This window comes from Canis lupus, chromosome 26, assembly GCF_011100685.1.
Source record: "Canis lupus familiaris isolate Mischka breed German Shepherd chromosome 26, alternate assembly UU_Cfam_GSD_1.0, whole genome shotgun sequence".
Classification (NCBI taxonomy): domain Eukaryota; kingdom Metazoa; phylum Chordata; class Mammalia; order Carnivora; family Canidae; genus Canis; species Canis lupus.
Genome location: NC_049247.1, coordinates 31,533,128 through 31,546,898, shown reverse-complemented (window position 1 = coordinate 31,546,898; position 13,771 = coordinate 31,533,128). Strand labels below are relative to the sequence as shown.

General features: G+C 40.0%; 1 protein-coding gene and 1 non-coding gene across 2 annotated transcripts; both read left to right on the top strand.

Annotated features, from left to right (window-relative positions):
• Positions 1-2,574: 2,574 nt before the first annotated feature.
• On the top strand, positions 2,575-7,977 carry LOC119866246. Its single transcript, XR_005379493.1, has 4 exons — positions 2,575-2,600; positions 4,919-5,026; positions 7,753-7,857; positions 7,945-7,977. It is a non-coding gene; the product is annotated as a nebulin-like (transcript).
• A 1,841-nt stretch (positions 7,978-9,818) lies between these two features.
• On the top strand, positions 9,819-13,364 carry LOC119866082 (nebulin-like). Its single transcript, XM_038574515.1, has 3 exons — positions 9,819-9,839; positions 9,943-10,149; positions 13,194-13,364. Exons 1-3 carry the CDS (start codon positions 9,819-9,821, stop codon positions 13,266-13,268), a joined length of 303 nt encoding a protein of 100 aa, XP_038430443.1. The 3' UTR covers positions 13,269-13,364.
• The last annotated feature ends 407 nt before the right edge of the window (positions 13,365-13,771 follow it).

Here is a 13,771-nt window from a genome sequence, read left to right as displayed (position 1 = left end):
TTGAACTTTTTCTTCCTGCCTTTTGTCTGAATTTCAGAGAATATAAATTCCCTACAGCTTGTCTATGGGCCAAGTCTCATCTTTTGGGTAAAGTTCTTACTAGAGAGGGGAAAGATCTATTGCAAATCACAGTATATGCTGTGTTTAAAAAATGATTAGAGAATTCCTTAAAGAGTGGTAAGAGTGTTCAGCATAGCTTGCAAATATTATTTTTTCAAAATTAAATAGAAGGATGTTTGTATCCTTTACTTTCATTTCAACCATGTATTCATATAATGATCTATATCTTCATTAATTCATTTTGCATGTGCTGTGTAGTCCTATGGCAGTTTAAAGCATCCCGTAGTCAGTAGTTTTCTCTAATAACTTCACGCTGATTTATATCTGTATATAGTGATCACATACATCATATTATGTTTTTTAGTAGCTCCTTATCCTTTCTCAGTTCAGAAGGTTTCATATCTGTCTGTTGACAGAACATGTCTTTATCCTATCACAGTACCCATTAGAACACGAAGCACGTAGTATCTTCGGTAAATACTTGTTAATTGATTGATACTGGTAACCAAAAGAGCTAGTCAATGATGAATCATTTTCATATACATCCAGGCTAAGAGCTAACCTACAGGTATAGAACATGCATGGCTTTTAAAGAGAATCTTTTAGGGGATGCCTGGGTGGCTTGGTGGTTTGGCGCCTGTCTTTGGCCCAGGGCGTGATCCTGGAGTCCCGGGATCGAGTCCCGCGTCGGGCTCCCGGCATGGGGCCTGCTTCTCCCTCCTCCTGTGTCCCTGCCTGTCTCTCTCCCTTTCTCTCTCTCTCTCTCTCTCTCTCTCTCTCTCTGTCTCTCATGAATAAATAATTTTAAAAAATAAAGAGAATCTTTTAAAGCCATTTGGACCTTTGACAACATTGTACAGATATGTATGAACTGGTATAAACATGAACAAAAGAATCAAATGGTTTAGTCAAAAACACTTCCACACACCAATGCTGTGGCAACATTACTTTATCAGTTTGTTTGTTTATTCATTAAAGATTGACTTATTTATTTTAGAGAAGGAAGGAGAGAGCATGAGCGGGAGGGGCAGAAGGAGAAGGAGAGAAAAACTCAAGTGGACTCCACATTCAGCGTGGAGCCCAACGTGGGGCTCAGTCCCACAACCCCAAAATCATGACCTGAGCTGAACCTATAGTCAGACTCTCAACCAACTGCACCAATAGGCACCCCATCAGCTTATTTCTAATAAAGACAAACTATTTTTTCAATGTTCTTACATACGATCAGAAAGTTTCCATATTTTATTTTCGTAAACCAAAGGCTAGATTTTACAATTAAGTGATGTTTATTCAGTGAGGGTGATTGCCCACAAAGTATTTAGGAGGAAGATCACATTCCCTAAGGGAGCCAAATGATCAGATTGTTTGCAACAGGAATTTCTACAGAAGATTCATAAGGCACATGTCTACTTGCTAGCTTGGGTCACCGTCTTTAATGCTTATGTGATTATGGGGAGATATAAGGGTTTAGAATTTTCCTACAGGCACTGGGGTAGAATTTTTCTCTCTGTTAAGGTAATTGGTTGAGTGGGCATGATGAAGCTGGGACCTTGACCCCTTGACCTAATTAGCACCCTGTCTAACATTCCGGAAAACCAGCCAGTGAAAGTGCCTTCTGAGGCCCAGTCAAGACATTTGGTTTATGAGAACACTGTAATAAGTGCCAAGGTTACTTGAATGGTTCAGTGTCACAAACTTTTCTCCTTTGAGGTCTTATTACTGCTGCAATCTGAAGCTGCTTTTAAATTGTTACCAAAATTAAACTTGGTAAAAAAAGAACCTTTGGGATTCTCAGTGGAGCTTATCTACTGTCAAAAGTAGAATAGTCAGGTTGAAAAACTCAGTGACCACTTAAACATGCTGTTAGAAAAGCCAAGTAGTCAAGTGGACAGCTTTATTCATGAAGTGGTCGTTTTATGAAATTAGAAGCATGAAATGATTGTTCTATAGTCTTCATCAATTAAAAAAGTACTTCTTTATTGGAACACAATTAAAAGATTAGATTACTTTGGTAAAAATAATGCTTCTTAATGGTCTTGAAAAAACCCTGTGTTAAAATAAAATGCCTTCCTGAAGTAGAAACTGTGGCCCCCTCCTGTTGTCTGACAGTTGCTCTTTGATCTAAAAGTAGATTTGATAACATATGTCCACGTCTGAGGTTTTTGGAGGGAAAGGGTTCAATAATGTGTAACAGATGAACAAATTTTAGGAAAAAAAAAAAACTACTCGCACGTTTGAATGTGTTTCTCTAACTCGTGTCTGTTGTTTATGAGAGATTTCTGTGCTTGTCCGGAAATTCCATTGAGGATTTATGGTAATAAATGGAAAATTCCTATTCACAGCGTGAATATCGTAAAGACTATGAGAAGTCAAAGACTATCTACAGGACACCTCTTGATATGCTCCAAGTTACTCGAGCTAAGAAATCTCAGGAAATTGCCAGTGCTATGGACTATAAGCACATCTTACACAATTGCAGCTACCCACCCGATAGCATCAACGTGGATCTTGCCAAGGAGGCTTATGCACTGCAGAGTGATGTGAGTAATCACATTTTCTCATTTCCGTTTTTCTAAGGTGGAAAAGGAAATAATCTTTAAGTGGAATGGTGTTTTTGGCCATTCTCAGAGGTGTTGGCATTGTCTTCTGTATGTAGCTAGTATGTAATGGGGAAATGACCCTTGTGGCTTGATGAGAGCATGCCCCTCAGAGTTAGACCTAGATCTAGCATGAACTCATCACTATATCCCTCCGGGAAAGCTACCAACCAAGTGTGCCGTTGAGTAGCAGCTAATTATATTCACATTGTTGTGCACTCATCTTCAAAACCTTTTCATCTTCTAAAACTGAAACTCTAGCAGTTATCTTCCTGTTTTTCCCCTCTCCCTAGCTCCTGCAACCACCCTTGTACTTGACCTGGGCTGCTCTGTAGACCATGTATATGTAGAGTCATTCAGTATTTGTCTTCTTGTTACTGGCCTATTTCACTTAATGAAATGTCCTCAAAGTTCATTCGTGTTGTAGCATGTATCATAATTTCCTTCCTTCTTGAGGTTGAATAATACCGCATTGTATGTGTATACCACATTTTGTTTGTCCCTTTTTTTTTTTTTTTGTTTGTCCCTTTATCCATCAGTGAACGTTTGTGTTTCTTCCATCTTTTTGGCTATTCTGAATAATGCTTCTACAAACGTAGGTGACAAATATTTCCTTTGAGAGCCTGCTCTCCATTCTTCTGGGTATACACTCAGAAATGGGTTTGCTAGATCACATGGTAATTCTATTTTTAACTTTTTGAGGACCCAATCTACTCTTTTCTACAGCCCCTGAACGATTTTAAATTTCCATCACTAACAATCCTGTATCATGCGTGGTTATTTATTTTTTTAATTTTGCTATGTTTCTTTCTCCCAAGTAGATGGTAAGCCTTTCAAAGGCAGGAACCAAATAGTTTCTTGATTTTTTATTCCAATTAAAAGGCCCACACTAAAGAACAATGGTTTGAAATTTGTATCTAGAAATATAAGTTTTACATACCACATATAGCCAGACAATAAGAGTAGTCTATTATTTTATTTTACTGTTTTATTTTATTCTTTTAGAGAGAGGGAATAGGGTGTGTGTGAGGAGGGCTGAGGAAGAGGGGAGAAGGGAGAGTGAGAGAGAGTCCCAAGCAGGCTGCACACCCAGCACAGAGCCTGACATGGGGCTTGATTCCACAACAGTGAGATCATGACCAGAACCAAAATCAAGAGTTGAACGTGTAAGCAACTGAGCCACCCAAGCACACCAAGACTGGCCTATTACTTTAATGGCATCAAGTGTGTCCCCAAAATAGGAAAAATTCCAAATAGTAAGAGCCTTGTACAAGCAAATTGATTGTAACTATTTTATTTTTTAAATACTTTATTTATCTATTTATTTAAGCAGACAGTGAGCAGCAAGGAGGGGCAGAGGGAGGTAGAGAAGCAGACTCCCTGCTGAGCAGGAAGCCCGACGTGGGGCGAAGCCCGACATGGGGCTCAATCCCAGGACCTGGGGATCACAACCTGAACCAAAGGCAGACGCTTAACCAGCTGAGCCACCCTGGTGCCCCTAGCATAACTATTTTAAAGTGCATTGTTAACTGATATGGGGACACTCAAAGTTAACCATTACACATGAAGGGCAACATGTGCAAACCTATAGTACGAATAACCATTATCAAGTCTTCTCAGAAGGTGAGCAAAATTACCTACCTTCAATGTGGCCACCAGTCCTAATTTGACCAAAGAAACATAATACTTAGAGTTCCAGGGAGCAAACACCTCACCTTTGATTATCTACATATAATTTTTTTTTATTCTTTGAAGTAGAGCTTTAAATATAGTATTTGTCCATATTGGAATTAGAGTTCCACATACTTCCTTTCAGTTGGAAATAAGGAGGAGATGGACTACATGCCAGCTAGAAGAACACTGATAACCTAAGGGCTGTTAAAATCTCCCACCAAGGAAATACTTAACATAATCTCAATGTGGGGCATCTGGGTGGCTCAGTCAATTAAGGATCCGACTCTTGATTTTGGCTCAGGTCATGATCTCTGAGTGTGAGATTAAGCTCTGTGTTGGGCTCTGTGCTCCATGTGGGATCTGCTTGCGTTTCTTTCTCTCTTCCTTTGCCCCACTGATGTGCGTGCTCTCATCATTCTCTCAGATAAGTAAAATCTTAAAAAACAAAAACAAAAAGAAACCTTAGGATATATGAAGTAAGGAAGCTGGTCAGAAATCTTAACACTGTTTTGGGTAAAATGTTAATGATTTCATGAATAAGGATGATGCTGAACAAAAAACCTGTAACCTTCCTCTTGGTGTTTTAGGTTGAATACAAGGCTGACTACAACAGCTGGATGAAAGGTTGTGGCTGGGTGCCTTTTGGATCCTTAGAAATGGGAAAGGCAAAGAGAGCTTCAGACACCCTAAATGAGGTAAAGACATCTCATGTGCCACAGAGGGGGTTGGGATTGTGCCGTGTTAAGGCCCCCAGAACCGTGGAATCACCTTCTTTTCCCTCTTCATTCTCTCATGGTTGTTACTGAGAAAAGAGCCCTTACCACATGCATGAATTATCCAGACAGATAAGTTTTACATCATCAAAATCCTTTATATTAACCATTCATGATAAAAATATTTTTGACAACTGTATCAAAGTATAATTTGCATGCCACAAAATTCATCTATTTTTAATAAGTTCATGTAGTTTTTATGGTCATCACTATAATTGAATTTTAAAATGCTGCTAGTATGCGAAAGTTTCCTTGAAAACTCCCCCTCCCATCTGCAATGCCTGGCAACCAGAGATCTTGCTTTTTGTCCCTATAGTTGTACTTTCCTAGAAATCTCTTTTGTAGGAGACTTCCTTCATTTAGCACCATGCTTTAGAGGCTCATCTATATATCTGCACATATCTACAATTCATTCCTTATTATTATTGAGTAGTATTCCTTTGCATAGCTATATTTTTGGCTGTCCAGTGGTACACATGTGGATTCATAATTGCCAGTTTTGGCAATTATGAATAATGCATAGAATGAATACTACAGAAATTTTCCTTTAACTATTATACCGTGTGTCTTATTCTTGATCATTTTGAAGTACCAGATAAGTTGTTATTCAGTCTAAGAAAAAAGCAGCGATGATCTTTCACTCTAAATGGCCAGGTGATCTGACCCTTCCCCTCCGACAGAGGCACATTCCCATGGCTGTCAGGTGAACACATCAGGGAGGTTAGCCTACATAAAGGAGGGACGGAGGTACTGAGTGAAGGTTCTTGTTTCTGTTGTTCTGGGCTTTTGCTTGCTTTTAGGAAACAACATTTTATATCCTCCGATTTTTCACAAAAGTTCCTCTGAGTTGGTGGTTTTTAGATGTCTAAAGCTGAGTGATGCCACTTCATACACAGAAGTGGGATGTAGAAGATGCACAAGGGAAGAAGAGTGGGAGACTAGAGGGAGGAAAATCTAGGAATGTAGCTAGAAGGTCCCGTCGGAACACCTTCCACTCTCTTCTCTCCTGTAGCTAGCTCCTCAGTACTTTAGTGACAAGCTGTGGACTAGTCACATGGAGGCTGCAGAGCAGAAGTTCTCCCTTTCTTATAGGAACCCCTAGCCATTGCCTAATTCCCCAGTTCCTCCTCCCTCAACCAAAGAGCTGCGTTACCTCTGTTCAACTGACAGGAATCTGAGAGCCTGTTAGTGTCACACAAAAGACACTCCAAATTTCCTTGCATGCTTTTCTGATACTTTAGAAAACTTTGTGGTGTTTCTGGGTTCTGTTTAGCTAAGAGTACCCTCTTTTCATTTCATAAGCAAGAGGTAGCCTGGTTCCTGAAAGTTATCTTGGTCTGTAATGCCCCAGACCATCCAAAATTGAGCCAATTTTTGGAACATCATCTCTTGTACTGTATTCATCTTTTCCCCCAAGCCAACCAAGAAGCTAGTATCTAAAAATTTTTAAATCAGGAAAAAAAAACCCTTGTCCCTCCAAAATAAATCTCAAGGATTTTTATGTATTAGCCTTAAGTGAAAGTATTATTGCTGTTTATCTTGTTTCAATTCACCAAACAGAAAAAATGCAGCCAACATCCAGACGCTCTCAATTTTACTTCGATTGAGGATGCTCCGATTATAGTACAGTCCAAAATCAACCAGGCCCAAAGAAGTGATATGAGTGCTAATTCTATCTGTAGTTTAATAACGGAAACAAATACATTTGGTTCTAAACGTGCCGATCACCTGTGGTTATTCTGCAAACCAAAGAGACTCAGTTCCATGAGCAATTCTGTAACTCTCCCAGCTTTTCACTAATAAGGCACACCTACGTCACGTCTTCAGGGTGTTATGGATGCTACGCTGACCGTCCTTCCAGCCATTTAACACTGAAGGTCAGGGGCTTCTCTTGATGACAAGACACACTATAAGCCTATTTTTAGGAAAGACCAAGAAAATGAATGTATGCGGCACACCTTCTGGAGGAGCTACGTTGTAAGTCAGAGCTAAGACAAAAATCATGTAGAGTAAAAACCACCCCAAAGTCCCATCAGTCACCCACCAAGTGTAAGATAGATAGTGTGTGTATCCCACCCAGTTAGCCTTTTCGGTGCTCAGGGAAGTATCTGCAGGTTAACATTTTCATCAGGCCCTCTCCCGGGGCTAACTTCTGTGAGGTGCCCCTACCGCACGAAGCTCAGAGGTTCCTAGCACATACCAAGGGACCTTTGCCAAGGCTGAACGGGCACTAGGATGGGACTCTGTGCATTGCATGTGAGACCTTGAAGGCCCACAGATCTGCACAGGTGAATGTGAAGGTGACCCAGAGAACATCTTTCAAGAAAAGCACCTCTGTGTAATGTGATCTGTTCTGAAATTATTTTCCTGTGTCGTTAAACCCTTTTCCCTCCTTTGTTTTGTTCATGCATTTCTTTTTTTTAAATTTTTATTTATTTATGATAGTCACATCAGAGAGAGAGAGAGAGAGAGAGAGAGAGGCAGAGACACAGGCAGAGGGAGAAGCAGGCTCCATGCACCGGGAGCCCAACGTGGGATTCGATCCCGGGTCTCCAGGATCGCGCCCTGGGCCAAAGGCAGGCACTAAACCGCTGCGCCACCCAGGGATCCCCTTTGTTTTGTTCATGCATTTCTTTTCATCTCTCAAGGTAGCATACAAAGCCAGAGGAGAAGAACTTCTTCACAAGTACAACCTGCCAGCCGACCTGCCCCAGTTCATCCAGGCTAAAGTTAATGCCTACAGTATCAATGAGGTATGCACGTGAGCTCAGCTGCTGATTGCGTGTGAAGGCCTTTCTAAATGTGGCCTCAGTTATATGCAAGGGACTTTTTTCTTTCAGAATATGTACAAAAACAGGCTTGAAAGATTTGAGCAAGAAGGGCTATGACCTGAGAACGGACACGATTCCCATCAGAGCCTCCAAAGCTGCCTGGCAGGCAGCAAGTGAGGTAAGTGCCGGTGGTGGGGTCACTGGTGTGTTGTAACTAGGAAGTATGGGTGGGGTGGATTCGTTATGCAGAAGTTGCCGTGTCTGCTGTCCCCAGCACGAAGTGAGTCCTGTTGAAAACTATTTAGAAAAGAAAGTTCCCTAAAAAGGTCTGAATTTTCCTGGCAGTAAGGATTTGTAGAACCTTTACTAACCTGTTCTAGTGCAACACTCTAAGTTTAAGGTCTCCTCTGCATTTTTGTACAAATTCACATTATTCTCCTCATGGAAGTAAACAAATCAGTCACTATTTAAGTCCTAATCACCTCCTGGGGGTAAGATTTTTGTCTCAAAATTTTCTTAATTTACATGGATTCCCTCTTTCCCTTATTTCTTTTTAATTAATTGCTTCCAGAGATGGATTAATTGGCTCCAAGGTCCATAGCAGTCATTAGGCTCCATGAAAGTTAAAAATTTTGTCTTTTTTCTTTTCCTTATCATACTTGTAACTATGAACTAGTTACTTTCCTCTTTGAGATTCAAATCAAATTGACTCAAACCCCTACCAGCTAACCTCTAGGAAGTAGGATACCCTTCCTCCTGCTCAATGCAGATATTCTGAGGTTTGTCTTTCCATTACCTCTGGCTCCTACTTTGTACACAGTGGTTTTGCTCATGCTCACCTGGACTCTCCTGCCCTGGGTTCACTTTTTTCTGGTCTGCATGGTCCAGAGATGGAACACAGCAGTCCAGAACCATCTTTTAGTCCCCCGAACCCAAGTCCCAAGCACAACCTCATCGATGGTTTGAAATGAAGTTGACATTGCGCCGATGTAAATAAGTTACAATTGAGTAATAAATACTGGTATCATCAAAGCGCTGATGATACCCATTCCCTTTCTCTCTGGGTGCACTCTTCCAGCTCCTCCCCACCCCAACACACACATTAGCTTTCCTTCACATCTCTGCTTCTCAGTTTCCCATGCTTCTTCCCAGATCTCCCCAAGCAAGTTCAGTTCTTCTCACTTTATAATTTAGATCCAATTCATGTTTACACACAACTGGCTCTGGGTCTTCCTTTGAATATCCAAATACTCATTAAAATTCTACTACAACTAAGATAGCCAGCTATTTGGGGAGGGGTCTCCTGGAGCAGCACAATATAACTGGTAATGATTGCAGAATGTTTATCTTTTCATTTGTCTCTACCAGTGTATAAGTAGAAAGGAACTTACTACCTTGTCTCTGACATGAATTATGGAAACGTTCCCCACCCCAATCTCTCTCAGGTGGCTGAGGCAGCTACAGACAATTAAATGGGCTCTAAGTAACATTTTAATTTTACCAGGCTACATTTCAAACTATATACAAATGAATACATCTAACTGGTTGTTGAAGTAATTCCTGGGAAGATCAATTGCTTTAAATCATAGTCTTATTGATCAGTAAAATCTTCATAACTACATTTTAAAATATACCCACTTTGTTTCCAATAGGTTCAATACAAAAAAGATTATGAAAACACCAAAGGGAAAATGGTTGGCTTCCAAAGTCTCCAAGATGATCCTAAACCTGTTCACTATATGAATGTAGTCAAGATACAATCCGACCGGGAGTATAAAAAAGACTATGAGAAGACAAAAACAAAATACAACACACCCCATGATGTGTTCAATGTTGTGGTAGCCAAGAAAGCTCAGGATGTTGCCAGCAATGTCAACTATAAGCATACACTCCATCATTACACCTATCTGCCTGATGCCATGGACCTGGAGTAGTCTAAAAACATGATGCACGTACAGAGCAATGTAAGTGACACTTATTTCACAGGATAATCCTCTCCTAAAGTCAGAAAGTGCATGAGAACCCACTGCTTGGGGCACTTACTCCTTTTTTTTCCCTTTGCAATAGAATGCCTGCAAGGAAGACTACAACACCTGGATGAAACGCATAGGCTGGATACCTATTGGCAGTCTAGATGTAGAAAACGTTAAGAAAGCAGGTGATGCCCTGAATGAAAAGAAGTACAGGCAGCATCCAGACACCCTCAAATTTACCAGCACCGTGGACTCCCCAGTTATGGTCCAGGCAAAACAGAACACAAAGCAAGTCAGTGATGTAAGTACAAAAGAGGGGGCCAAGAATGGAGGGAGGAGGCTTCAACAAAATAAATAGCAGCTCAAAAGTTTAATTCTTCTGAGCCATTAATTTTCCTTTTACTTCATGTATTTTAAAATTACAATTACAATTATTTTTAGTTTGGGGGTCACCTGACTGAGTGGCTGAGTTGGTTAAGTGTCAGACTCTTGCTATCTCAGATCAGGTCTTAATCCCAGAGTCATGAGTTCAAGCCCTGCATTGGGCTCCATTAGGAATACAAACAAGAACAACCACAACAATTATTTTTAGTTTGGGCACTAACATTTTCTTTTTCTTCTATATTACTATTTATCTTCCTTTTTATAACATCTTCCTTTTTAGCTGCCTTTGAAATACTGTGTTATGGGATAAATTTGTTGTGATGAAAAAGTTCTACTCTTGTACTACACCTGTATATACACACACAAAATTTAAACTTGAATTCCAGACACTTTAACAAACTCATCACCTTCAGATCCATATTAAGTTGCATATATTTGCTGTTCGTATATAAAATACTAGTACAGGGAAATAACTCACATGCGTATATGGTTTTACTTCTCAGAATTCATCATACACAAATATTATAGAGGCTTTTGAAAACTTAGGTCTTGGGGATCCCCGGGTGGCGCAGCGGTTTGGCGCCTGCCTTTGGCCCAGGGCGTGATCCTGGAGACCCAGGATCGAGTCCCACATCAGGCTCCCGGTGCATGGACCCTGCTTCTCCCTCTGCCTGTGTCTCTGCCTCTCTCTCTCTCTCTCTCTCTCTCTCTCTCTCTCTCTCTGTGACTATCATAAATAAATTAAAAATTTAAAAAAAAGAAAACTTAGGTCTTGGAGATTAGTATGTTATTTGCCTGGCTGTCCATGAGCGATGTGTATGACCTGGCTAAGGTCAAACCTAAAGGGAAGCTTAGTGTGTAGAAGAACTAAAGGGACATGGAAAGCATTTATTTATTAATCCATTGAATGAACGTTTTTGAACTCCTTCCCTGAGCCGGGCATTGTATTATATGCTGATGCTATAAAGACGCCATAGATGATGAGTGGTGAGATAGATAGGAGATGACAAGGATATAAGAGTGTAAGACAAAGGCATGGATGGAACCAGAGCATTGCCACACCAAGAGGTGAATGCTACAGGAGAGGTATGTGCCAAGTACAAGAGAAGAGGGTAACCCCCCACCAAGGCTTCCCTGGCAAATAAGGGAAGGGTGCATTCCTGGTGAAAGAAAAAATCATGATGACCAACAAGAGCTAATGAACTGGAAGGACGGTGAAGGGTTCGGGATTATTATGTGATCATTGAGGATCTTGTGTGCTTATACTCTGGAGATTGTGGGGTAGGTAATGGGAGGTGTTGAAGATCGTAATCCATGGAGTTGGATTATCAGATCTGTGTTCTAAAAGATACTTCTGACCAAGAGTGCTGAGATGGCATTGATGAGGGAAGAGATCGAGGTAAGAAGATGGATTAAAAGCGCTTACAGAAACCTAGCAGAAGACTCCTTTGGACTTCAACTAAAGCACTAGCAATGGCAGAGGAGATGTGTAGAGGGTAGAATCGGTGAGACTCTGTGAATGCCTAGCTATGGTTTCTAAAGGCAGTGAGGGAATAACGTTAGCTCTTGGATGCCTAGAAGAAATTATTTAGGATTTGAGAATTCAAATAGATATCAGCCTCTTTAGACTTTGTGATACATAGACAACAGTTTACATGTGATAATCTGCTTAAAGGTTTATGTGATAAATGACAGTCAAGAGACTGGAAATCTAGTGGTTCCAGTTGTATTTTAGATTTTAGAAATCAAGCAATTTCTTTTCTATTACCAAGAGGAGGATACAATCTAAGTTCTACATCCTGGACCTAGCTGTCTTCCTGACATCTGTAAAAGGATAAGATAGGGTAAGTATGAAATGGTAAACCTCTTAAGTACACTGGGTTTATGTAGAAGCGCCCTCATAGCATGAGGAAATTATTATATGGTTTTAGTGCTACAGTTGTAATTGGAAAGTTTTTTTTTTTTTTAGCAGAAGTGAAAGTCTCATTCTAAATGCCATTTTCTAAGAATCAAAAACCCAAAACAAAAACAAGACCGGTTTACTCCACTAGCAAAGATTGGACTTTTCTGACTTTGGTAAACTCCATTTATTCAAATTAGGGTTTTGCATTTGAAATGATTTCCATTCATCTCTAGCCATCAAAGATCACTGTTTTCTACTTTTCTGTCTATTTTAATACACGGAGTTTTTAGGTCTTTCTGAAAATGACAAAAATGCTTGACTTTTTTAAAAATAGGAGAATACCTTTGATTTTTAACAATAGAAGTAGTAGAGGGACTGTGCTGGGAATAACTCCTTTAAGTGTACAATTGAAGCATTTTATTTTGCTTTTAACAACTTTATTTTTAGAAGATAACAGCAAAGTAATGTTTGCCCTTTGGCAAATGTAAGATGACAATTTTAATTGCTGATTTTTGAGGATTTTGGGGAGTTTTGTGGGAAGAGGTCAGTGTGTGGGGTGTGAAAACACAAGCTATTGAGAGTATTTTAGTGGCTCATAACATTGGAAGGATTTCTGATAAATGACTTCAAAAGACATTTGAAGACATCTTCTAGTATACCTAGAACTTTTTCCTTTGGAATATTTTTTCTTTTATTTTAAAACATACTTTATTTAAATCCAATATGTTAGCATAGGGTATAACATACAGAGCTCATCTCACCACTGCCCTACTTAATGCTTGTTACCCAGTTACCCCATCCCCCCACCCACCTCCCCATCGGCAACCCTTTATTTGTTTCGTAGAGTTTGGAGTCTCTCATGATTTGTATTTTTCTCTAACTTCCCCCCCACACACTCAGTTTCCATCCTTTCCATTGTAGTTCCTTTCATGATTTATTCCAAATACTCCTTTTTTTATTTTTTATTTTTTAATTTATTTTTTATTGGTGTTCACTTTAAGCATTTTCTTTTTTGTACTCTCTGTGATACATGTTATTTTTGTGATTGCGTATTGCAGATCTTCTACAAAGCTAAAGGAGAAGATGTGAAACATAAATACACTATGAGTCCTGATCTTCCTCTGTTTCTCTAGGCCAAGTGCAATGCTTACAATATGAGTGACGTAAGTAGGGTTTTCAATGGGGTGTGAAACCCAGACAAGGTGGTACAGTAATAGAATCTCAGAGTAGGATGGGGCCTTGATAACTATTTAGGTTGGTTTCCCACACACACACTGGATGGAGCCTATCTCATGACGATGGCTCTCTGCCTCTTAAGTCGGCCTCTTCCAGGGCAGGATAATTCCAAAAGGATGTGACATTCTCCCTTACGTGGAGCCCAACATCTATTCCTCTCAAACTTCGAGTTGGTTTTCCTCATTTTGCAAGTGGAGAGAGTTATTATCCTGCAGAAAAATAAGAATGAATGAAATCCTTTTATTACAGCAGACCTGAAATTTCTAAAGCTAACCACCAGGTCTTCCCTTGACCTTCCTTCCATAAGAGTGGACAACTTCATTTTCTCTAGTTGGTCCTCACACGCCAAGGTTTCCAGAAAGAACCTTTATTCCTCTCTTCCAGATCCACTCCAGTTTCT

Coding starts and splice junctions, on each gene's coding strand:
- LOC119866082 (XM_038574515.1), top strand. CDS start 9,819: ATGATGCACGTACAGAGCAAT. Junction 9,840..9,942: donor TGATGCACGTACAGAGCAAT/GTAAGTGACACT, acceptor CCTTTGCAATAG/AATGCCTGCAAGGAAGACTA. Junction 10,150..13,193: donor ACACAAAGCAAGTCAGTGAT/GTAAGTACAAAA, acceptor TGCGTATTGCAG/ATCTTCTACAAAGCTAAAGG.